General features: G+C 38.2%; 1 protein-coding gene across 7 annotated transcripts in view; it reads left to right on the forward strand.

The window, feature by feature from the left end:
• The window catches only part of UTRN (utrophin), a 342608-nt gene that overhangs the window by 102621 nt on the left and 214393 nt on the right, over positions 1 to 25594 (forward strand). For 6 of the 7 annotated variants that reach the window (XM_038130632.1, XM_038130631.1, XM_038130633.1 and 3 more), the window contains 18 exons: positions 2191 to 2403; positions 6258 to 6371; positions 7189 to 7344; positions 8227 to 8397; positions 10656 to 10835; positions 12408 to 12542; positions 13058 to 13207; positions 14568 to 14729; positions 15057 to 15185; positions 15625 to 15798; positions 16373 to 16528; positions 17892 to 18062; positions 19907 to 20086; positions 21703 to 21831; positions 21971 to 22141; positions 22639 to 22788; positions 23907 to 24044; positions 24863 to 25015. In XM_038130632.1, the coding sequence (XP_037986560.1) occupies positions 2191 to 2403; positions 6258 to 6371; positions 7189 to 7344; positions 8227 to 8397; positions 10656 to 10835; positions 12408 to 12542; positions 13058 to 13207; positions 14568 to 14729; positions 15057 to 15185; positions 15625 to 15798; positions 16373 to 16528; positions 17892 to 18062; positions 19907 to 20086; positions 21703 to 21831; positions 21971 to 22141; positions 22639 to 22788; positions 23907 to 24044; positions 24863 to 25015 (2832 nt within the window). The remainder of the gene's footprint in view (positions 1 to 2190; positions 2404 to 6257; positions 6372 to 7188; positions 7345 to 8226; positions 8398 to 10655; positions 10836 to 12407; positions 12543 to 13057; positions 13208 to 14567; positions 14730 to 15056; positions 15186 to 15624; positions 15799 to 16372; positions 16529 to 17891; positions 18063 to 19906; positions 20087 to 21702; positions 21832 to 21970; positions 22142 to 22638; positions 22789 to 23906; positions 24045 to 24862; positions 25016 to 25594) is intronic. The other variant, XM_038130634.1, reaches the window with a different exon arrangement.

The following is a 25594-nucleotide window of genomic DNA, read 5'->3' on the forward strand; positions in this document are numbered from 1 at the left end:
AGCATCTCCTTTCTAGAGGCTGCGTTGGCTCAGGTTGGTGACCTGATCCAAGGTCTGCTTCTCTGTTGCCAAGTGCGGTTGTAAGGAAAACGAGGACCTGGCAGCTGTGCCTGTCTGGGCCACACCACAGTCATGCCTGTGCCTGGCCTCATTCTGTCCTTGGGAGGCCATGTCCCTCCCTGGGACAGGGTGACCTCCTCTGACCCTGCCTCTGCCCTTCTGAAGGGACTGCGGTGTGCAGGCTTTCCACCCTCCCCTCCAAGCACTGGGTAAAGCCCACCCAGCTGTGAGGGGGTCTGCCTGCTCAAACTGTTTGAGGGTCAGCTGGTTAACAAACCCATCCTGCTGCATCCTGCTTGGGTGTTTGGAGAGAGTAACTGTACTTCTCTGACCTCCAGACTGCCTATCAAAAGGATACTGTGCTGGTGAGCCATAAAGGTAATTGATACACAAACCCTGTCCAGTAGAAACAATTTTGTTTCCTGTTTTGAGCTTATAAAGTAGGCAAAAATTTATGGATGACAGCTGCTTTGCAAATACCAGATACTGAGGCAGGGATGGACCTCTCTCCAGGGAGAGAATTCTGCATCTCTAGTAGTTTTCCCCCTTTTTTTTTGCTTGTTTGTTTGAAAAAACTCAAATACTTCCCTGCCGGCTCTACCACCCTCCACATCCAGAAGCATGTGTTTTCCCCTGTGTGGTGGCCTAATAAGGCTGCAGGTGACTCTGGAGGAGCACTGGAGCTCTAGTTGCTGGGTGCAGAGAGATTGTTAAATCCTTCTCTGTTTAGCAGAGCAATGATTTTTGGAAGTCCAGTGGTTAGAGGTGTTAGTGTTTTGCATTTTTTTTTCTTGAAAAAGATTAAAACAGGCTTTGATTCTTTGGTTTTCTTGTTAGCGTTGCTTCTGTTTTGTTTAAACTTGGCAGAGATTTTCTGGTCCATATGCTATGTGAATTGCAATGGCATTTAGCCTTTGGAGGCTTGTCTTTTTCTGCCTCTGCCGAGTTTTCTTCAGAGACTAATTACCCTGAAAGGGCATACTATGCTAGTGTAGGTGCTTTAATGTTAGAGTGTGACAGGAGAGAGGAACAAACTGCATATGAGGAGCTGCTTGTGGACCTTGGCTTTGTTCAGCTCTCTCTGCACTGTAGCAGGCTCTGATAAGTGCTTCATTTATGGTCTCCTGCACAGAAAGCTCTTGTTTTCTGAAACAACATTCCTCTTCCCAGTCTCATTGCTACCTCTCTACCTGTCTTAGAGGAATTGTTACATTTTCCAAGAAAAGAAACCATGATAAATGTAAAGTAGATTTGAGAACATGAACATTTAAAAAAAGAGTCTTCCTCAGTAAAAATACAGCAAAATATGTATGCACATATCCTGCTTGTACATATTAAATGTATATACTAGAAAATGAAATCTATTAAATTAATAATAATTTCATGTGTTCCTTGTGAATTTCTCTTAAGCAAATTTGAAGCACAGTAATCAAAATGATGAGTTCAATGAATTGGCAGCATTTTTCATGTTTTGGCTCATACCTTCAGCTGTTATTTTTCATATTAGTAAATTAGTGCTTTCAAATCAAGTGACTCTTTATATCAGCAGTGTCACAGTGAATATATTCAGAATATATCCTCCTAGTATCCCATCTGGGAAAGTAGTTTTCAAAACTTGAGTATCCAGAGCTGTTTTTGCAACTAAGAAATTATATTTCACTTTACAAAACTTCGAAAAACACACTCAGCCAGTTTGCAAGTGCTTTTAAAAAACAAACTTGTGGGGGTATGAACATGCTGAGGTCCTGGTCTGTGTGCACTGCAGTTTGCTCTTAGAGTGGCCCAGCAACACTTTATTGACTTGAGTGCCAGTACGGCGCGGCACACAAGAGGCATAGATGCCTGTTTTTTTTGAGCTATGTGGCCAAGCTTTGCTACCCCTTCTGTAGTCTCTGCTGCTGCACCAGTACAGCAGCTGAAGGTTTTGCTGTTTAAAAGGTGGTTTGGACATCTCTGCTGCAATAACTGCTGTAACTGGAGTATCACTCTTCACTGAGTCTGCACAAGTATCACTCTTCACCATCTGCACAGCAGAACTTTTGATGTACTTGCATTTGTATGTAAGTGTGTACCTATTATATGGCTAATACTGTAAGGAGGCTTTTTTTTTTTTTTTTGCTTTTGTTGTAGACAGTTTGTGAGACACTGGAAGCTCAGAAGCCCAGGGTAGATAAACTTGCTGAAGAAACAAAGGCTTTGGAGAAGCATGCATCTTCGGATATAAAAAACACCTACATGCAAGAGTTCAAGGATGTGCAGGGACGCTGGGACAAGTTAAAGCTCAAGATTTCCAAAGATGTTAAACTACTGGAGGAAATTATGCCCAAGTTGAGAATATTTGAGGTAAAATGGAAGGTTTTTTTTCTTTTGGGCTTGCATAACTCAGTTGCTTTATAGACCTTTCTTTCTCTCTGTTCCTGCAGGAGTCCAGATGAAACTGATTGAGAAGTGGAATTTTGATGATCCACTGCTCTGGCAGAGGCTGAAAGCATATATAGTATATTTGTAGCAGCATAGAAGTGGGATTCTAATGTGCCCAGGATATTATTTTGTCTTCTAACAGAAATACTTTTCACTTAAAATTAGTGCCCCTCTCATTTCATAATGAGGTCTAGGATATGCCAGCTGTGCTGTTAATCCCAGTAGGGGCTGATGATCTTCAGTGTGATTGGTGTCGGATGCCCACTAGTCTTAAAGTGTAATTCCATGCCTGCTACAGAAAACCTGCTCCTTCAAGTAAGGTTTTGATGAACAGTCATGAAGAATTAGTACAAGGAAGTTAGAAAAGGGAGTAAGGAAAATGCTTGGGTGTAGTGACTTTTCCAGTTCCAACCATGGCCTCTGAAGTGTCAGGAAGGACAGTTTAAAAATTAAGGTTACTCAGCCCTGCTGCCTATTTTATAAATATATACACATGCCTATGAAATCTGCAAGACAGAAAATCCCACTGTTCTGAGAACAGAATGAGGTCCTGAGAGAGATGTTGGAAACTTTCCTGTTACCTTAAAAGGAAGTACAGAAGCCAAAAAAGGAAATTATAGCAGAAGAAACAATGGAAGCTATTAATAAATAGTTGCTTTATTAATATGAAACTATTATTATAATTATTAAGTAATTGAAAATGAAAGAAATACCTACTGGTGCTATCTGTTGAAATATAGGACTTACATTGTGTTTTCTTATGAACTGTATTTTAAAGTACACAATTCCTGTATTTTCTAAATGTTTTGTAAAGCTATCAGTGGATGGACAGTTGTGTTATATTCCCTGATTTTTCCTTTGGTACTTACCTATATGGAGACTTTTATAGTCTAACACTGTGTAAATAAAAAATGACAGTCTGGAACAAGTTGAATAAAAATGCTGTGGACAACACTGGGCACACCAGGATGTAACTTGTGCTGCAGGAAGGATTGGTATGGCAGCCTTGATGTATGGTCCTGGTGCAGACACCAAACCAGAGACTCAAGATTAGTTTGGAGAATGGCTGGGCAGGATCTCCTTGGCTTAAAAGGAGTTGGAGCACCTGGCTATTAAAGGGCAAAAAAGTTTACATGGGGGAGGAAAAAAAAAAAAGTCAGTGCTTGGAGGATATGTAGTTTATGTTCAACTACATGCAAGTATTAGTTTATTTTTTAATGTTTCATTTTTTCCCCTAAATCACCTTTAAAAATTGACATTTCCTGAAACAACACTCCTCACATTTAGGTTTTTGAAAAAAACCCAGTGTAAATATTTTCATTTTAACAGTGAGCAGACAGGTGAACAATGACTAAGATGCCCTTGTTAGCCTGATGAGCATATCAGTGGCAGATCTGCCTGTGAGTCCTGCTGCTTACGTGGTTCTTCTGTTAACTGTGGTGTGATAGAGGCTCCCCCAAGCTGACAATGCCTGCATTAGTGACATGAACTGGGAGTAATGTTTTACTGGGAGACTAATACTCATGTGATGGGAGGAGTAGACAAGGTTCATTTTATCAGTTTTGCATCTTGTTTTTCCTAGAAGAAATTTTCTTTATCTTGTGTTCTATTATCATACCTCTAGTAATATATGGCTTGCTGTATCTTTGATTATGTATCACTCTCAGATCTTTTAAATCTGCTGGATGGCTGTACATCATACGGTTTATCTAGGAGTGAACAAGTTAAGAATCAGCACATTTGATCTTTGTTCCTGACTGGAATAAATGTCAAAAACTGATCCTGAAAAAGTAAACTCTGTAAGGAAGACCTTATAGCAGCATTCCAGTACCTAAAGGGGACCTTCAAGAGAGATGGAGAGCTTTTTACATGGGCTTGTGGGGACAGCAGAAGGGATAATGGGCTCCTAATTGAAAGAGGGTAGGTTTAGATTAGATTATTAGGAAGAAATTCTTTACTGTGAGGGCAGTGAGACACTGGAACATGTTGTCCAGAGAAGCTGTGGATGCTTCATTCATGGAAGTGTTCAAGGCCCATTTAGATGGGGTCTAGTTGAAGGTGACCCTACCCATGGCTGGTGGCTTGGAACTGAATGATCTTTAAGATCTATTCCAACCCAGACCATTCTGTGACGAGGATGTTCATGTCTAAAAATTACAAACTCTTGTAGATCAACAGCCTACACTGGTTATTTGACCACTGATAATTATTTACCCGTGCAATGCAGGAACATTTACTTAATTAAACTTTGTAGGCTTGGTTTGTGATTCAGCAAGTTATTTAAATATGTGTGTCTAACTTTGAGTAATCCCACTTAATTCCCTTCAGCTATTTATGTAAATAGCTTATTATAAAAATACTAAATTAGTTGTGTGCTATAGTGCCTTGTCAAAAGGCAGCCTTTATAAATACATATTTTTTTACATTAAGCTATGGTTCAGTATTAAGCATCATAGGGTCTGTTTTATAGAAAATGATTTTCAGGCTAATCATCTGCAGGAAATTCCCCCAAAATGGAAAAGGAATGAAGAAAATGTCATGACTTTGACCTCTAATGGTAGCATTGATCTAAAAATAGACATGGACTTAGTCTAATGGGTTTTCACTAATGCAGACATTTTTTGAGAAACAGCGTGTAACATGTTGATCTTGAAAACACTGTTAGTGTAAGGTTTTTAAGAAAATTAAGTGTATGCTTTCCTCCTCTGTGACATGCAGGGTAGGTGAAGCTGATGAGCTGTTCTATGATGATGACTGTGTCAGGATAGATGACATCTATTAAAAACTCAAACCAAATAGTCCAAAAATGTTGAGTAAAGGAAGTCCAGCTATAATAATAAAAAATGTCAGCCACATAAGTTGGTTGAATCAGGGGAAATAAGATCCCTCTTTGTGTTGTGTGTTGGTTTGGTTTGTAAGGATGATTTGGAACATCCACGACTGCATGGGAAGGAGATGGCAAAGATTCTGTCTCCTTCCCTCCCTCCTTCCCTCCCAATTCATTTGCAGGGTATAAGGCAACTGCCAATTGTTAGATCACACAATTCTGAAATTGGGTATGTGTTTATTTTTTTCCCCAATAGTTGCTCTAGTGAGCACAGTACTGTACTATTGGCCTCAAACAGCTAGGCTGTTATTTTTTTTTTTTAAATTTTAGTGGTTAGTCTGATCGTCTGTATTTTTTTCCTTTTATGTGTGTCTGGCTTATGCAAATGGCTTTCCCAGCATGGTTCCTACCTGAAAAGTACATTTAGCATTATCTACTCCTCTTTTCTACATATGTATTTTTATAGGGCCCTCTCTTTTCCTTTGGAGTGCAGTTTTCAAACAAGTGTGGAAACAGTCATGCATTTTTTTAAAATCATCGTTTTTTGGGCATATTGCCAGCCTTCAGCCAGGTCGTTCATGTGAAGAGTAACCACATAATTCTTGAAGCCATGCTCTTATCCTTACCTGATCCTGTGCTTTGGTGTGATAGATAGTCTGGAACAGTTCAGTGTCACTTAAACCCTGCTCTGATGGATGGAAGAATATCACTGTTGTGAATTTAATATTCATATAAATTTGAGAACAGAGAAATTTGGGATGCCCCCTTTTCCCCAAAAAGCCCAACAAAACAAACACAAAAATTAAACAAAAGCTGGTCTGATTCAAAACTAAGACTATGCCAGCAGCTTGTAGAATGCCCTTTTCAAGATGCTAGAAGTCGAAGTGCAGCAGCCACACGTTCTTCATCACAGCAATGTATTAACTGTTCCTTTCTATATTTGATTTAGACTGACTCTAAAGTTGTGCAGAAGTGGATGGGTGGTGTGAAAGACTTTTTAATGACAGAAAAGGCTGTTCAAGGGGATACTGAAGGACTTCAAAGGCAACTTGACCAGTGCACAGTGAGTTTTGCTCTCATAAGGAGTCTTTTTGAAATAACAAGTAGCATCTCTTCTTTGTTATATTGCTTGTATTCCTAAGTACTGTTCATAGCACATTAAGCCCACCAGAAAAATTGCTTTATCTGTCTTCAGAGTATGTTTGAGTTGGTTTCTGTTTTTACAGCTATAAGATTTTGTGCTTTTTAAAGGTCTTCACTGTAGTTATAAAGACCTACCTACAAGTTTGCATTATTTCCTCTATAAAAGGTTTATATATTTTTCCCAATTTTTTTGTGATTATGGAATTGAATCTGTGGGTGAAAAGTGCCTTCTGCATTACATTTCCAAGAGCAGTAAAAGTAAGAAGCAAATAACTGATAAAAATCCAAGAGTTTAGAATTTTGCAAGGAAAATTCCTGGCTACTCAATGTCACATAATGATCACATTTACGTAGAATTTAGTGTTATAGTAAGTAATTAAGAGTACCTTCAAATGTTTGTTTCCAGGAGAAGAATATAAATTGAGGTAGACCAGAAATAGCAGAATATTTAGTGCATGTAATCTTCAAACTTGTGTTGTTTTGATCTTGACATTTGTCATATGAAAATGTTTACACTGTGTATGGCAGTCTGTACTTTGTTCTTTAGTTGCATAGCTCTGATATTTTGAATCACTGAAGGATTATTTTAAACAGTCTGGTATTGATCTGATCACAGCATTGATCTGCTCCAAAAACTTTTTCTGGAATAATGAAAAGTTGTGAAATTATGGATACTGATATAAATTAATGTAATATTTTGCTGAAGATAACATTCCTTTTCTCTGATGTGTGTTCAGATGTTTATCAATGAAATGGAAACAATTGAACCATCCCTAAAAGAGATGAAAGAAGTAGAGGCTGCTTTAAGAGCTCAGCCTATTGCGAGCATAAATACTTGGACAAAGTCTAGGCTAGTAGACTGCCAGACTCAGTGGGAGAAGCTGAGCAAACAGGTGAGTTCTCCACATGTTGCTAGTGCTTGCTTGGTACTGCCGCTGCCTGGTTGTGTGGCATTGCCAGGATTGTGAGGAGGTGAAGCAGTGAAACAGTGGGGTGAGAATGTTTTACTTGTTTCACTGTCAAAGTGGCTGAAGCCTAACTTGAATACACACGTTTCTTGGTACCTGACTGGAAGGAGCAAAATAAACTCTATAATTGTTTGTAATTAAAGATTAATTTGTTCACTTGGCTTTATGCTGCTCTTTCTGGAGAGTGTGGGAGGAAGATCTGGCCTTTTTTTCTTGTTTCTGCAGACTGGAATATTATGCTGTCCCTGTATAACTTTTATTGGTTTCCAAGCAGCTTTGAAAAATAAAAAGCTATAAATAGACTACCACTCCAGTGTATTTGATTGTTTCTTTTGGGTGGAAGCTTTCTGCTGTCAGTAGAAACATATTTATTTTGTCGCAATTGCTGATGGAGATCTGTGTTAGAGAGCCTTGCTGTTGATATAGAATCCGGAGTCTCTGGGTTGTGGAAAGAAGTGAGGCCTGAAGAATGTTTTATTGCTCAGTATAATGTTATATCTAACTATATGATACTTGTAATTGGAAGAGGATTTTATTCTGTCTGACTTTTTCCAGGGATTGTAACCAGTTTACGTTCAATGAGGGAGGAAAAAAAGGTCATATTTCTCCTTCCCTCACTTTTAGATTTTGTTGATCTGCTAAAAATCATAAGTTTGTATGTGTGTGCGTGTAAAAGTGCTCCATTAATTAAAAAGGCCTGAAAATGTTTTGGTAGTAAAATATTTTAAGAAGGACTTGTGGTTTTTCACATGTACAAGGACATTTAAGTAACAAAGCTGCTATTTCTCTCTCCACCTTGGACTCTAGATCATTAGTCAGAAAAATCGCCTGTCTGAAAGTCAGGAAAAAGCTGTAAATCTGAAGAAGGATTTGGCAGAGATGCAAGAATGGATGACCCAAGCTGAAGAAGAATATTTGGAGAAAGATTTTGAATACAAGTCCCCTGAAGAGCTAGAGAATGCAGTAGAGGAAATGAAGGTCAGCAATGCCAGCTCATTGTACAAGCCTGATTAAAGAGAAACAGAACCTTAAAGCTTTGGGGGTTGACCTTTTATGGAATTATATTTGTGGAAAGGAGCTCAGGTCATGACAAGATTAATGGTATTTTTCATCTTTGCTTTGTGGAATTTTTGATTTTTAAAGCATAAACTGTAAAAGCAGATGTTCTTTTTGGCCATGAGGGGTAGGGAGTTCATAATAAATAACAGCTTGCTCAGCTGTTGAGTCAGGCTTTTTATGTATAGCATATTAAACACTAGGAATATGGGAAAATTTTACAGGAGACAAAACTTGAGAAAGGTTGTCAAACTTTTAAAATTAAAATTAAAGTGTCATCTTTAATTTCTATCTAAATTAGTGGTTGTGAAAACATTCTTCTGCTTCTATCACTTGGATCTCAGTTTCTTATCCCCTAAATATTCTAATTCCACATTTAGAAAATCACTTTAAAACAGGTGTGTTGTAAGGTTATCATATGTTCATCATCTGTTGCAAACAGGGATTTTAATTTTTTTTTAATATCATCAGTTGGAAGAGATCCAAAAGGATCAGTGAGTGATACTGATCCCTGCTTCTCTTATTTTTGAGTCTGGTGGCCAAATAAACAGAGAGGAAGGAGATATTTTTGTCTCATTATAATATTGTCAGTTGAACAGATAATTTTCTTGGATGTATGTATAGAGTAAATAATTCCCTACTTTTTAATCTAGGAGTTCAGTCATATCTTCATAAATTTTTTATTTGTGTACACTTTTCAAATGAGTATCCACTATACTGTTACTTGGTGGACAATTAAAAAAAATTCTCCCTTACAAGTGCTTTAATGAAGCCATTTGAAGTTTTGAATTGTCCCTTTTGAAGGGGTTTTCTGAAGCTGTCCTTAACAAGCGTTTTCATATATTCATGTCCTTTGAAGCCACTTGAGATCACATAGTCTGACAGCTGTCTGAACACAAGCCAAGGGAAGAAAGAGCCTTCTTTTCATTGGCAAATCTGTGAGACTTTTAGAACATTTACCTTTGTCAAATCCAGATTATATTATGTATATTATGACAGTTATGTCAGTGAGTCTGTAAGCTTATTGTAACACTTAAAATTCCCTTTCATTTGCAGCAACAATATTATTCTGGGACTACTTTTAGGACTGGGAAAAAGCACTCTCTGGCTTTGGCTCTTTTTTGCATATGCTCTCATTTGAACAGAGAGTGGAACTCCTGCTGACAGGAAGAATACATTTAAGGAGGAATTAGTATAAGATAAGACTGTGTGGATTTTGAAAATCCTTCCATAAAATATATATAAAATTTTTTATTCTTTGCCCTTCTAATATCTGACTTTTTTATTGCCTTATATCTAGAAGACATCTTGAAATATATATACAAAAGTTGTGCTAAATTCTACTATAAAGTGCAATGCCTTATTTATCAGAGGTATTTCAATTTCATAAAATTGTTCTTGAAACCTGAAAAGAAAGATACAGAGCAGTCTCTAGTTCTGAAGCCTTTTATTTGTCTCAGTGGGGAGACTCAGACTGGTCTGCCTGATCTGTCTTCCAGCTATCCTTCTTCCTCAGTTCTGGCTAAGGCAAAATTTGACAAGTGACAATACAGTTTCTCCAGACCTGCATGTTGGGAGTTGTACTGTACTTACCCTGTGTATGTGTTGCCAGGCTCCTCTGAGTGTAGTTTGAACGAATTCTTCTAGCTGTCCTTTTTGTGTGTTCCTCGAGCACACCCAACAGCTGTGAGGGAGGTTCCAGCTTTGTAATTGCACATGTCCTGGGTAATTACATCATCTTTCCTGGATAAGTTTGGGAGATAGTTACTGAGCTCTGAGACACATAATTTCTGTAAATTCACCCTACCTTTTTCTTCCTGATATACTTGTTTTTTAGGAAATATCTATTTTTTCTGCATAATTTGGTTTGTTGTTTTTTAATTTGCATGATAGCATAGAAATAGCACTGAACTTATTTTTTTTTTGCTTTGAGTTATGAGTTTTTTTTAATGAACAAACCATGAATGATAAATATATCTGTATGCTTAATAAAACAGGATCTTTCACCACTTGCTAACATGATTTGAATTCCATGCAAGTTAGTGCTGTATTTTGTTATGTCCAGGCCCAAGAAATACATTGGCTGCAAGACCTCCAATGTGAAACTGCTTATCTTTGATTTGTGAGTGGCTGAGTGTGAGGCAATTGAAGGTTGATAGTGTAATATGTTTTTTTGACAGAGAGCGAAGGAGGATGTGTTGCAGAAGGAGGTGAGGGTGAAGATTCTGAAGGACAATATCAAGATGTTGGCCACCAAAGTGCCGTCCAGTGGTCAGGACCTGGCGACTGAGTTGAATGTCGTGCTGGAGAACTACCAGCTACTGTGCAATCGGATCCGGGGGAAATGCCACACTTTGGAGGCAAGAATGATAGCTTTCTGCTTAGAGATACCTGTTCAATTCCTTTATTGATGTTCTGGATGAGGGTATCAAGTCTACCCTTAATAAACTTGTGGATGACACCAAGCTGGGTGGAAGTATTGATCTGCTGGGGTGTAGGAAGGCTCTGCAGAGGAATCTGGACAGGCTGATTTGGTGGGCTGAAGCCAAAGGTATGAGGTTCAACAAGACCAAGTACCAGGTGCTGCACTTGGGTCATAACAACCTCATGTAGTGCTACAGCCTGCGGAAAGAGTGGCTGGAAGATGTCCAATGAAAAAAGGACCCAAGAATGCTGATACACACCCACGGAATGTGAGCCAGCAATGTGCCCTGGCGGCTCAGAATGGCATCTTGGCATGTGTTAGACGTAGTGTGGCCAGCAGGGCTGGGGAAGTGATTGTCCCTCTGTATGTACTTGGTGCTGGTGGGGCCACACCTTGAATGCATTGTCCAGTTCTGGGCCTCTCACTAAAAGGAGGACTTTGGGGTGCTGAGAAGGGCAGCAAAGCTGGTTGGAAGGTTTGGAGCACAAGTGCTATGAGGAGCTCCTGAGGGAGCTGCGAGTGTTTAGTGTGGAGAAAAAGAGGCTGAGGGGTGACCTTATTGCTCTCTACAACTGCATGAAAGGAGAGTGTAGCCAGGTGTGGTTTGGCCTCTTCTCTGAGGCCAGGGGCATGATGAGAGGAAATGGTTTCAAGCTGGTCCAGAGGAGGTTTATGTTGGGCATTGGGAAGAATTTCTTCACAGAAAGAATGATTAAACATTGGAATGGACTGCCTAGAGAGGTAGTTGGATTCACTGTCCCTGAAGGTGTTTAAGGCAAGAGTGAATGTGGCATTTAGTACCATGGTCTTGTTGACAAAATGGTGTTTGGTCACAGATTGGACTGGATGATCTCTCAGATCTTTTCCAACCTAAGTGATTCTGTGATTTTGTAAAGTGAGGTCAGGTGGCACAAGAGGGGAGTGGAGAAGGACACTAAAAATGTCTGAATACAGCAGCTTCAGCACAAATGCCTGTTACTCCTTTCCAAGATTACTTTCCCTTGAAATTATGTATTTGGAATCCATGAGACACCATCTAGCTTTGTTATTATAATTGTATTTGATGCTTCTGCAAATAAGTAAACTTGTCTCACAGAGCTGTTATTGAGCTTTGTGTCTTCCAAAATGGAATTTACCAAAAATTAAAGGTTGAAATCCAATAATAATTAGGACAAGAGGTTATGGTCTGGGGTAGAGTGTGTGTGTGTCCTGTCTGTCAAAAAGGATCAAATGCATTTTATGTTCTTACATAGTTATATGAACCTTTATGTCAGTGATAGTTTTAACACAAGTTTAGTTAGTGACTGCTGTGCTCCTTTCTCTGTATTTTCTTGATAGATCTGCATGTTTTTGTATCTAGAACATACTGTACTGTGACATGTTTCTTAATATTTTCTACTTGTCTCTTTTAGCTGATTTCTCGGACACATATCTTTAAGTTGTTCATAGGGTATTTGAGCTATGCCTGGCATTCTAGGCTAATTCTATTCTTTTCTGTTGCTCCTAGGAAGTGTGGTCCTGTTGGATTGAGCTGCTTCAGTATCTTGATTTAGAAACAGCTTGGCTAAACAATCTGGAAGAAAGAGTGCAAATGACAGGAAATCTGCCTGATAAATTGGATGCTGTCAATGATGCTCTTGAGGTACTATAATAATTCTATCAGATAAGTAATTTTTCAGATAGCTCTGTTTAAAGAAACCTAAAATTCTGCACTTCAGTAGCATACTGAAATGTGCTGGATATTCTGATTCTTCACATTAAATGAACATACTAATCTAAATTGAAAATGGAGATTTGTAAGAATCTCCACCAAATCTTTTACTGGACTTTTACTGTATGTGATAGTGCCATACTTGGTACTGTGATAAAACCGTATGCTCTCTCCTGGCCTGTGTAAATTGGTTAATTCCTTCCAGGGCTATAGCGGTATGAAATTATGAGAGTAGGCAAAAAGTGCTGTGAAGTCTGATACTCTAAAGTAAAATTACCTCTGTGCCATAATGCCATGTGCCATTATGAATTAAGCCATAACTGATTTATGCTTTTAGAGCACTCTCGAGACAGTTGAAGTGTTAAACTTGTGTAAACAACCAGATTTCCAGCTCTGAAAATGCAGTAATATTCAGTGTCTTGACCTTTAAAACTTTTTCTAATTAGTCCCTGGAATCAGTCCTGCGTCACCCAGCTGATAATCGCACCCAGATTCGGGAACTCGGGCAGACATTGATTGATGGAGGGATTCTTGATGACATCATCAGTGAAAAATTGGAAGCTTTCAATGCCCGCTATGAGGAATTGAGTCACCTGGTAAGAACTTGGGGTGAGGGTTGAAGTAGACTGGATTTTTCAGCTCAAGTTTGAAATGATTCTTGTTTCCTGCAATACAGGAAAAGAATAAATAGCATCAGTGGTATCAGCTGTTTTCAATTTGTAAAAATGTCCAAAGAGCAAGATGCTTTTCTATTTTTCATTACATGAGTGAAGTTTGTTTTGCAAGCTTGAACTGCAGGGATGCCCTGGTGTTTTTTAGATAATTGTGACAAAAAGGCAATTCCAAAATCAAGGAACAGCTCAATATTAACAACTTAATATCACCTTGCTGCTGCCATAAATATTGGTGATTTTCTCACTAACTGTAAAAATGAGGAGTGTAAGTGACATTTTCACTCTTAGAAATAGCTAGGAAGAAGTCATGCTGGAACAAATAACAGAAGAAAAACATTTCTTCTCATTACTCATCTATTAGGTTGTCCTCTTCCTCTTCTCCTACTTCAGTCTAGTCTTTTATAGACTTAATAAGTACAGGAAGACTAGCTGTGTTTCAGGTAGCACAGGTTTGTAATTTGTGTTCTGTATCCTGGTAATACAAGCCCCTGCCAAATTGTAGAATGGGAGTTTTCTGTCACTGATGAAAAAATGTAATCATAGAGGGAATTTCAGTTCATCCTCATTACAATGAGAAACATGAATGCAGCGCCCTCAGCTGGGGGCTATGTGCTGGCATTACAAAACAGCATTGACTGCTGTTTTTCCTGTTACAACAGGATTGCCATATAAAAACTTGTTTGCTTTGGCAGCTGCAGCACTGGCACACTGGGCTTTTGACAGCTCTCCACATCTGTGTGTGTGTGCATATGCACAGGTCTGTGCATGCACGTGCTGATAGTGGGGAATTTTGTGTTCTGTGCAGGTAGTGACATTTCAGTTGTTAAAGGAAGAGGCAATAAAGGGAAAAAATGGAACTTCTGTTTTGACAGTATAACCAAATGAGGTCATTGTTTTGAAAGGAAATGTGAATATTAACAGTGTGAATATCAAACAGCATTGATCTGTGGTCTATTGTGAAGTTCCTGTTTCCCATTGAACAGCTAGTTTTTGAAACTGCTGTGGTTTTAGCAGAATACTTTCTTCCTGAGGTAGTAGAAGAGGTGTGTTTTTGCTATCTCATATGTATGTAGCAGCAGAACTCTCCTTCTCTTCCACTGCTTCTCAGTTACTGGTTCAGAAGCCACAGCAAGCTTCAAAAATTGCTGCTTTCTAGGATGCTTTTTAGTCAGTCCTCCAGGCATAGGATCTTTTCTGGTCTCTCTTCCTTGTTTTGAGGAAGTCTTTTATGATTTGTATTGAATTACTGCTGCATCTTGTCTCACCTCTCTGTGCTGCTCAGGCGGTGAGCCGACAGATCGCCCTGGAACAGCAGCTTCAGACCATGCGAGAAACTGACCACATGCTGCAGGTCTTGCAGGAAAGCTTAGGAGATCTGGATAGACAGCTGACATCTTACCTGACTGACAGGATAGATGCCTTTCAGATGCCCCAGGAGGCCCAGGTATTTCTGTATAGCCCTTCACTACAAAACTTTTGAAAATATTTGATGATAGTGCTCAGTCTAGACTTTGTAATAAATTTCAGTCCTGTGCTGATGCATTAAGTGTTATCTTCTGTAATCTGGAGTGTTTTATTTGTTATAAGAAGGTTATATTTAATAACCTCATTTTTCAATTTAGCAATCTGTCACCAAAGGCAGAATATTTAGAATAAACCTTGTGGTGTTTAAATTTTACAGAGTAGATTTACTTCTGGTAAGAAAGTTCTCCTTCCTCTCTCTACAAGCAATTTTGTAATGTATTTCTTTCCTGCTTCTGTGATATGGCAGAAAATTCAAGCTGAGATTGCAGCTCATGAATCCACCTTAGAAGAGCTGAAGAAAAGTGCTCGCTCTTTCCCTCCTGCTTCTCCTGAATGCAGGTCTCCCCGTGGTGGAACTCAGCTGGATGCTTTGCAGGTAAAGACATGAGAGTCACCTTTACATCCTGCTGTGTCAGCCTGTAAATTGTTTGGTGCAGTCAGATGAACCTCAGAATAAAATAGGATGTGCTTTTATGTGCTTTCATAAGGAAACCAACAGCCCTAGATGAATTGAACAAGGAAGCCTAAATTTCACAAGTGTCATGGGATAAGGGCAGAAAGTCACCAAGTCTCTGTATATGAGCAGAATGGGTATTTTTAAAGTGTATGATACAGAATTACATCTCTCTTGCACCTCAGGTAGAGATTAGGAATAGGTGATGGCACCATTATTTGCCAAGCCAAAATTCCATATATATTGATTTGTGGTGGCATGATGGGTTATAATCTGTGGCATGAGATGCTTTAAAAGGTTATTTTTTGAAGTGCAGGTACTAATTTAAAACAATCTTTCAATGTAATATTCATTAAAACAGAGAAAGCTCCGTGAAGTATGTACCAAGTATCAGCTTTTCCAGAAACCAGCCAATTTTGAGCAGCGCATGTTAGATTGCAAGCGAGTGTTGGATGGTGTAAAAGCAGAACTTCATGTCTTGGATGTGAAGGATACTGACCCAGATGTAATCCAAGCTCACTTGGAGAAGTGCATGGTATGTATCCAATGTTCATGACTCATGCTAGGGGGTGTTTCTTTTTCTTCTAGTTCTTGTTGCTTAAACTCTCTGCTGAGGAAATTTTGCTTAAAGTCATCATGGAACTATTGCAGCTCATTGGAAAGTGCTAACAGAGCACTTGATAACTAACAACCTCCTATTATTGTAGGACATAAAAGCAGTGGACTATCAATCATAGATATAGTGGAACAGCTGAGTTTTTATAAACTCCCTTCCCTGGTTTGTCCTTATGTTCTGGAGAAGCATCACAGTCATTAGTATTTGAGCAAAACAAAATACTAAGATGAAGTACAGATCACAATATTAGCCTTGGAGTAAACACTATTAAATTATTGATCATATTAATTTTTGAAAATAAAAACTAGACTAAAATGTGATCAGGATATTTATCAGAATCAAATATCAGGAGTTTGGAATCTTCTTGTCAGATATTGCTATTAATTCATGAACCAGAATTTAAGTGCAATTTGGAGTTAAGGTCCTCAAAGGAAGCAGAGTCAGAAAACCTGCACTACAAATTGATCACCAATATATGTATTTTTACTTTTAGAAACTCTATAAGACCCTCAGTGAGGTGAAATTGGAAGTTGAAACTGTCATCAAGACAGGAAGGCAAATTGTACAGAAACAGCAGACGGATAATCCTAAAGGGATGGATGAACAACTGACAGCACTGAAATTTCTTTACAATGATTTGGGGGCACAGGTAAGAAAAAGAAATAAATGTATGAATATTTGTCTGCATGACATTTCTCTGCTGTTAGATGGTGTTTTAAGTTTGATTCTAAAGGTGATATTATGTAGGTCAGTTGCTGCATCCAGGAGCAATCAGTTGAGAGAATAAATATTACACATACCTCCCTGGAGGAGAGGTAGCCTTGAAGAAAGGAAGGTTCACAGAGTTTTGATTGCCCCGGCAAAACTGACCAACCATTGATTAAAGATGATTTATGGTCAGATTAGCATGTGAGAAATATAAGTCAACCTGAGGTTTTTTGGGTGTCATGATGGTTTTGAATAGTATTCCCTCTAAATGGTTGTTTCTCAGTGTGAAATAGTAAATGCAGGCAAACCTGTATTTCCCACAAACTGCATTAAATATTGCATGATTTTCTTATTAGTGGAATATTTATTTGTCCAAGAGAAGTGTTTAAAAATGGTTAAACCCTTACTGGGCAGGTAGGACTCTCTACCTAAATTAAGATGGCATCCCAAGTGGATTTGTGTTTGTTCAGTGCTCCATGAATTAAGCTGGGTAAAGGGTCAGATTACAGAGTTGGAATATCTCGGAATGGGTCTTAGGAAATATTTTGCAGTTGTGAATTTGAGAATATCCAGGTAGCTGTTGATTCTTGAAAGCATGTAGACAAGAGATTAGGAAAAGGTGGAAAGGCAGAGTTACTTGCAGTATAATGTTATGATTTTTCTTCCTGAGCAGAGAACAGAGCACAATTTTTTGACATGTCAGTTGATTCTCACTATAATGCTTGGAGTTCTTCTCAAGTCTGTGTTAAAATCTGACCAGACTAGTTGTGTAAATGGTGTGAAATACAAATTATTTTACCGCGAGAAACATCAAATTTTGTATTTATTTTACTGGTATGTTTTTAAGGGCAGATTAGATTTTCAGTGAAATTTTTCTTTACAATTTTCTGCTAGCAGGCCTTACAAATTACTAGAAGGAATTGAATTTTACCCGTTTGAATGACTAGATTCTACAGTCCTTTGAGTTTCAGCTAAAGGATCAAAATAAAGTGGTAAACATCAGTTTGGTGATTGCTAGCTATAAATAAATTGGTATGCAGGTTTCTTTATCTCCTTTAGATGTATCCCAATTTAAAATTATTTGTATATATTCTCTGTTGTATAGTAAGATACAGATGCTTATAAACTTTCCTTTTAGGGTCCTTCCTTAAAGCAAGACAGTTTTAAGACACAGGGATTTTATATATAGGTGGATATTTTAGCTGGCTAGCACTTTTGCATTTGCCATCTTTTAAAATCTAATTTTGTTTTCTTTCTTTCCTCTTTTTTTTTTTTTTTTTGTTTTGTTTTGTTTGTTTTTGTAGGTGACAGAAGGAAAACAAGACCTGGAAAGAGCAACTCAGCTGGCACGCAGAATGAGGAAGGAGTCTGCCTCTCTGTCAGAGTGGCTGGCTAGCACTGAAGCTGACCTTGTGCAGAAGTCCACTTCAGAGAGCTTGCTTTCTGATCTAGATTCAGAAATTGCCTGGGCCAAAGTAAGCATGCTTACTAAATATCGGTAGAAAAAATTTCTGACATTAAGGCAATACTCTGTAGAAGTGGCTGTGAATTTAAATCCCTGTGACTTATTCCTAAATCTCCCACATGCTGAAATTTTAGTAGAGTCAGTAGTTCATGTTCAGTACTTTACTGAGTCTGATCTGTTTCATCTCAGGCATTTTGCATCGACCTTAAATGCCAGTGAAATATTTAAGATATTACTTCATATTTGGTACTAATGGGTATTTATGACTTACTGTATCTCTTACACATTTCACAATTATAATATTCTTTAAATTATCAGCAAATATAATTGTGGACTGGATCAAATATTTTACTAGTAGAGCAAACAAAGTGCATTGAATGAAAAATTGAGTTTGTAACTTCTCATTGAAACAGCTGTCTTCAAAATTGTGACTTTGCAAAATAAGATGCTACTGTAATTCCTTATTTTCTTTCACCTACAAGTTAAAGCTTTTAATTGAAACAGGCAAATGTGTTAGTTACTTTCTTCAGAGTATTTTCTCACACTGTAGAAATTTGGATATTACTAGGAGTTAGCAATAAGTGTCAGTTGATACAGTTCAGTAGTACTGACCTTTCCAGTTTTTGCTTTCTGTCACCTTTTACTTCTGGAATGGGCCTGTCAGCAGTCTTAAAACTTGAAAGCTCATCGAATTGCAAACTGATCTGATGTAACCTGTTCTCAGGCATTTCAATCAGGATTAGCAATTATTATTGCTAGGACTTTGCTGTGGCAGTATCCCCAAGATTCCTCTCCAAACTTTTGAATCCTTATTGGAAGTACACCATGCATTTGGAAGCCATGCAAATAAGGACTCTTGTGCTGCAGCACCAGGAGGACAAGTCCTATATGTTGCATTCAAAGTTGTCTTTTCTGTTTTCAAGTTTTCTAGAAGGAATTTTAAAATGTAGTGACATGAGTATTTGTTTCTGTTTCTAAGATAATAAGTTATGATAAAGTAATAAGTTACTTACTGCATAGATAGTATGTTCAAGGAGCTCCAGATGCTGGCTGTGATTAAGTGCATTCTTCACCACACTGTACACTGACATCAAGGAACTTTCTAAGTAGGCAGATATCATCAATAATATTTGGCAAGAGGTCTGTTTTCCACATGGCAACTGTGTGCTGATATTTAGGAGATGACATATTGCTTAATTTGCATGTCAGTATGCATACTTTCAAAAAAGGTGGGGTTTTTAGATTGAAAAAACTATCTAAAAGCAGAGATGACTTGGAAAAAAGGGTAGAGATAAAGATACATCTATTTACATATCTCTATATAGATAATATAACAATAGGGATTCTGTAATATGTAGCCACTGAATTGAACATCTGCAGTAATGAGTTGTGATGGTTCTCAAATATTTAGCGTTGGCCTACCATGTTTCTCATTATTGCCAACTCTAAAAGTACTTTAATAGGAAAGATACAGAGGAATCCAGAGTGTCTCTTGAAATTAGTGTTTTGTGCTTTGCAGTGAAGAAAAAACCCTTTTAAAAATGGAGTTGCAGTGTAGTGTGATGCATTTGCTTTACCTGCATAATGAAAAGAAATGGTGAAGATGATCTAAGACAACAAACCCAAAGAGTCCCTAAGTGGTTCAGGACACTTACATGCATTGTGCTCTCACTCTCTCTTAAAAAATGAGATCACTATCTACAGAGAGTGACTGTAAACAGACGGCAATTACACTTGGTGTAATTCTTTCCACAAGTGAAGATCACCTACAACATATTTGTTTCCTGTGGAGGTAAAAATCTGTTTCCCTTGTGTTTGGGACCAGTGCAGTTTTAATGGCTGAACTTGTTTCAGAATGTGCTGAGAGAGCTGGAGAGGAGGAAGGCTGATCTGAAGAGCATCACAGAAAGCTGCACTGCACTCCAGTCTCTGGTGGAAGGGAGTGAGACTGTCCTGGAGGAGAAGCTGTGTGTCCTTAATGCTGGCTGGAGCAGAGTTCGAACCTGGACTGAGGACTGGTGTGACACCTTGTTGGTAAGTTGCATTCATGAGAAATAGTCAGGGTAGCTAGCTCTCCTTTCGCCTCTTTGGAGCAGTTGAGGTTTTCACTTGTCTCACTTTACTGTCAAGTGAAGCTTTCATGATGCCTCATGCACTTAAAAGAATGGGGAATGGATATCCGTCTATGGTGCAGATGGAGAGGTAAGCCATGAGGAAGATGGAAAACTGGGCTGTTGCATGTGCTGCTCTTTATTCAGCCTGAATATTCAGCCTCTGTGCCAGCTCCAGCATGAACAGTGGGTTTGTGTTGATAGATTTCCTTGAGACCCAGATGATGGCAATTTAAAGGACAATGGATAACTTTGAAGTGGTGTTCAGCAAAGCACTTGTGACTCTGTCAGTCTATTGCTCTTTTGGACAGACCATAACTGCAAGTGTTCAAGTGTGGCAACAGCATCTATTTGGCTGATTAAATGAAAGCCCAAGCATATTATACACCTAAAGCTGCTAATTAAGCTAAATGGACATGAAACAGTCTACAACTGATACTGGTATCAGACTGATGCTTTTATATAAATAAGATATTTTGGTGTTGTTTAGCTAGTTATGACAATCAACCCATATCAGGGACTTCTGAAGGCAGGATTTGTGGAAACTTTAGTGTGTACATGGATGGTGATCCCTGTGCCTGTTTTCCAGTGCCTGTTGCAGTATTACGTTAATTTTGTAATCCAGTTCCACGTTAGGAGTAGTCAGATAGTTTACCTTTATGTGTAAATGCTATAAGGATGATCCATAACTAAATACTTCTAGATTATGTTCATCTCTGGTGGCGGGTATTGTCTATGCTCTCTATATCAGCATCAAGAAACTTATAGCTCCATGTAGCGAAAGAACAATTTAACCTTACAAAGCACAATCATAGGCCTTCTCTCTTTTCTATCCTCCCTCTGTTTTGTTATTTTAAAACAGCAAATCTTGTCTGCCTTTTTGTTTGGGTGAAAGGTTTAAACAGATTGTTACTTCTCTGAATCTGATACACAAAATAACATTACATTTGTCGGGGGCACCTAATGTTACAATTTCTGACTGCACGTGAAAGCATATCTAATTAACTTGTCTACAATTTTGTTACTTTTCTTAAGAGGAAGGAATATTTTGATGCAATCAGTAAAATATCAAAACTTGATTGCTATAATTTGTATGTTTGGCATAATCCGTTTCGAATTAAAAAACCTGAACAACCACACACAGTGGATACTGTTGTACTTGCTAGTGCTGATAGAAAAAATTGTGGCGTTTTTGGTTGTTGTAATACATTGTCTATCTTTATTGTACAAGCTACCTCAGCTAGTTCTATTTCCTTTTCTGTGAATTAAAAATTATATTCTCAAAGGGCCTAGAATTAAAATTGAATTTTTGTAAATACTATTGAAAATGAAAGGTATGGTCTAATTTTTAGTGTTTCATTCCAAAGTGTGTCCAAAACACTGTTTTATCAATCTCCTTTCTACTCATAAGATTTTGGTAGGGTTGATTTATTTGATGGTTTTTTGAGTTTGTGGGATTTTCTGTTGTTGTTGTTGGGATTTTTTTTGTTGGATTTTTAGAAGTTTCTCATATTCATACATTTTTTCATCTTTTTCCAGAATCACCAGGGCCAGCTGGAAATTTTTGACGAAAATGTTGCCCACATAAGTACTTGGTTGTATCAGGCTGAAGCCTTACTGGATGAAATTGAGAAGAAGTCAGCTAGCCAAAAGGAGGAAACTGTGAAGGTAGGAAATGTTGTGTCATCTGTCAAAATACTACCAGTCAACTCATGGATTCTGAATTATGTCAGATTTGCTTGTTTACTTTTAGATGTCTCTCTCCTTGCCTAGGAGATGACCATTTTCATTTTCTTTCCCTCCTTAGCGTTTAACATCTGAACTAGATGACGTCAGTCTCCGAGTGGATAATGTCCGTGACCAGGCTGTCATCTTAATGAACGGTCGCGGCGTGTCGTGCCGGGAACTTGTTGAACCCAAACTGGCAGAACTCAACCGTAATTTTGAGAAGGTCTCTCAGCACATCAAAAGTGCCAAGGTGAGGATGAATGAGCCCCAGAACTTGCTTGGGGAATCTGTGCCAAGAAGATGGCATACTGGCAACTGACTGTAGTGGATAGGTCATTGTTTATTAGATCAGCAATTTGCTGCTTTTGAGTGCTCTTTTAAGTGAAGCTATTTATATGTGAAAAATAGACTGATTTTTAGATCAGCTGCTTTGTTTTGCCTGAGTAGCAGGTGATGACTTGTGTTGCATGGGAAAACTTAGAAACAGCTGTTCAGAAAATTTTATATATTGCCGGACATATTTATGAGCTACAAAACAATACCATAATCTAATGTGACTGGAGTTGTTTCATTTGGTAATAACTACCAAGTGTGTTCAAGCTATCTCTCAGATCATATAACTCTTAAATTTTTGATTTATGCTGATATCTAATGGTCCTGCAGACTGCTATATCTGTTCATGAGGGATTATATGGGACAGCTGAGACTAAAGGTTCAGCTTGACCAAGGTTTTATTTTGCTTTGCAGATGCTTGTTGGACAAGAACGACTTCCTGTCATGTCAGAGCCCCGTGAAGTTAGAGTGGCTTTTCCAGACCTGGACAAATTTGAGAGTGACATACAGAATATGTTAAAAGTTGTGGAAAAGCATCTAGAGTTGAGTGGGGAAGATGAAAAGGTTTGTGAGCAATGGAACAAATAAATAATTAAATAAATAACTTCCTATTTTTTTTCCCTATGTTGCATTGCTCCAGACTTTGAGGGGGAATTCTGATGAAATGTCTTTAAATTAAGGGTAGGAAAGGAAGGGAACTATTAGGTTGTTGGACACCCTGAACAATTTTCCAATACTTCTCCCATAGCTACTGTCTCTTGGCTGCTGGGCTGAGTGTAACTAATCATACTTGAATTGGTATTTTCATCACAATTTTAAAAAATACAAGTAGTGAACTGTGATTTTTGTTTATCTATCTTCTATCTCCTACTCAAAGTAGCTCTTTGTAAGAAATCCCTCCTGCATTTGAATGATGTTTGAATGAGGTTCAAATTTAAACTGGTATGATAAAATGAATCACAGTGCATAGACCAGGTCAGAGGATGCTTGAGGTAAGGTGCAAGTAAGAGTCTTGTAATGTAGCTCTATCTTGGAAGTCCAAATAAAAGCTTTGAACAAAATTTGTCTTCTAGATTCTTATCTAGACTCTGCTATTCATCCATATAAAACTGCCATAGTTTTGTTAGCATCTTGTCCACTATGGCCTTGTTGCCTACAAAATCAGGTGAATTCCTGTCAGTCCATTCCATCTGCCTTCCTTTTAAGCAGCTCAAATACTACAAACTGAGCTGGAAAGCTGGATATAAGTCTATCGAAAATGCCATGTGAATTACAGAATGCAAATTTTAAACTATTTCTATAAAAGGGCCTGTGGTTATAGAACATAGCCTTCATTTTACACAGTTTTTATATTTATTGAATTTTTATTTTTGTGCTGTCCTGCTCTGAACTTGCTTATTATTGTCAAGGAATATCTAGAAGAGAAATGGAGCGGAAGTCATAATACCCTATTGATGTGAATGCATACTCCTTGCTCATTAAATTCCTTTCAGTACATCTCTTTATAAAGTTTATGGAAAGTTGGGTTTTATTATTTGGTAGTTGAGGAGAATCTCTGCTTGAATTTGTTTGGCTCCCATTTGGATTACAGGACAAAAGTTTGGTACAATTGCTGTTACTATCTGAGCAGCTAATGTTTCTAAAATAATTTCTGTAGATAATAGAGATTTGTGTAATTTTAGCTGGATCAAGAAAGAGCTCAGATGGAAGAAGTTTTACAGAGAGGAGGGCAGTTGCTCCAGCAGCCTATGGAGGACCATAGGAGAGAGAAGATCCGCCTACAGTTGTTGCTTCTGCAGAAAAAGTACAACAGTTTGCAGGTACAAGTTATGGTAGTTACTATAGCTCATTTATCAATTTTCCCTTTGCTATCGCACTTGCAACCTGTAATCCATATTTTATAACTTAGGACTCTTGCAGCATATGTGATTCTCTGGGGAAGAGTTAAATATATGTGCACACAATCCAACTCTGAATTTTTGCAATTCCAAAATATGAATTTTCCCATTTCTAGGTTTTGGGGGAGAGGTTTTGATTTTTAAAGTCCTGTTCACAGCTTCACAGAGGGCCACCCTATGTATTGACCCAGATAGGTGGGTGCATCGAGTTGGGCATTTGCTTCACCTGTCTTTGCTGGCCCTTGAACAGATGTTTGTCTCCACCACCAGGCTGTGTGAAGAGTGACTATGTATACATATGTACACAAACATACCAACCTCTCAGCATAAGTCCTTTGTGTGATTGAATCTGCTGCCAAATTTAATTTCCGTGCTATAGAGGATATTAGCAGTGACTGCAGCATGTTGTGGTGCTTGCATACACATGCTCTGTTAAAAATGTTTTTTTCTAGAACAAAGATGCTCCTTTTAGCTCACCTGTTTGAATCATGCTTGAGTTGGCAAGCTGAGGTGTAGTTTAAAGGTGCAGGGCAAGACCATGAGGTGGGCTTCGATTACATGTCTATGCAGATAAAGAGAATATAGCTATTACGAAAATAAATTAGTAGTACTGCATATTTTGGAATTTACCCCTTCAAGTGAATCCCTCAAGTAATTTTGTTCTTCAAATAAATAAGACCTATTCTGTTCACTACTTCCCTCTTTTTACACCATATTTTCCTGGATACACTGGATTGTAGGAGTTCAGGTCATTTCAAAGGAGGCAGGCGGTGGAACTCTCTCCAGTGTTTTCCCAGTATAAGAAGGAACATGATAGTCTAATGAAGTGGCTGAATGAGGCTGAGGACCGTCTGTCAGGGCTGCAAGGTGTGGAGGATGAACAAAAACTACAGGTAAATGAGGCTTCTGTTTCTTAGAACAAACACTTAATGGTGTGTATGAACTTTGGAGATTCATACACTAGAGTTTAATCTAGTCTAGTGATCTTCTTTGGACACTTCTGTGGAAAGAAGTGTTTCAAAATGTCAGCATTCATTTTTTGTTAGGAAATTATCAACATATGCTAGTTTGGGATTTCTACATAGCCATCATAGGTCCAAAAAATCTCATCCTTCAGACCCAAATCTTACACTGTGATCTTGGCAGTGGGCCTGATTCAGGAAAGTTTGTCTTGCCAGTCTTGATCCATGAGGATTACACATAACCCTTTAAAAAACCTCTTAACTCAAACAGCCAGATTTAATATCAGTTTGGTGCAGATATGATAAAAGCCTTGTTTGGGGCTTAAATCCAGTGCCTCTGTATCCTGTGGTCAGGGTATTGTAACTACTCTGCTGTCTTTTCCTGCCTCAGGTGCTTAGAGAGGGATAACTGCCCTAATGTAATGGATATTACTGTACACAATGAGTATTGATAAAACAGATAAAGGTTGAGGTATTTCTGATAATGTGTGTGTGGGTCTTGACAAAAAA

Source organism: Motacilla alba, chromosome 3, assembly GCF_015832195.1.
Source record: "Motacilla alba alba isolate MOTALB_02 chromosome 3, Motacilla_alba_V1.0_pri, whole genome shotgun sequence".
Lineage (NCBI taxonomy): Eukaryota > Metazoa > Chordata > Aves > Passeriformes > Motacillidae > Motacilla > Motacilla alba.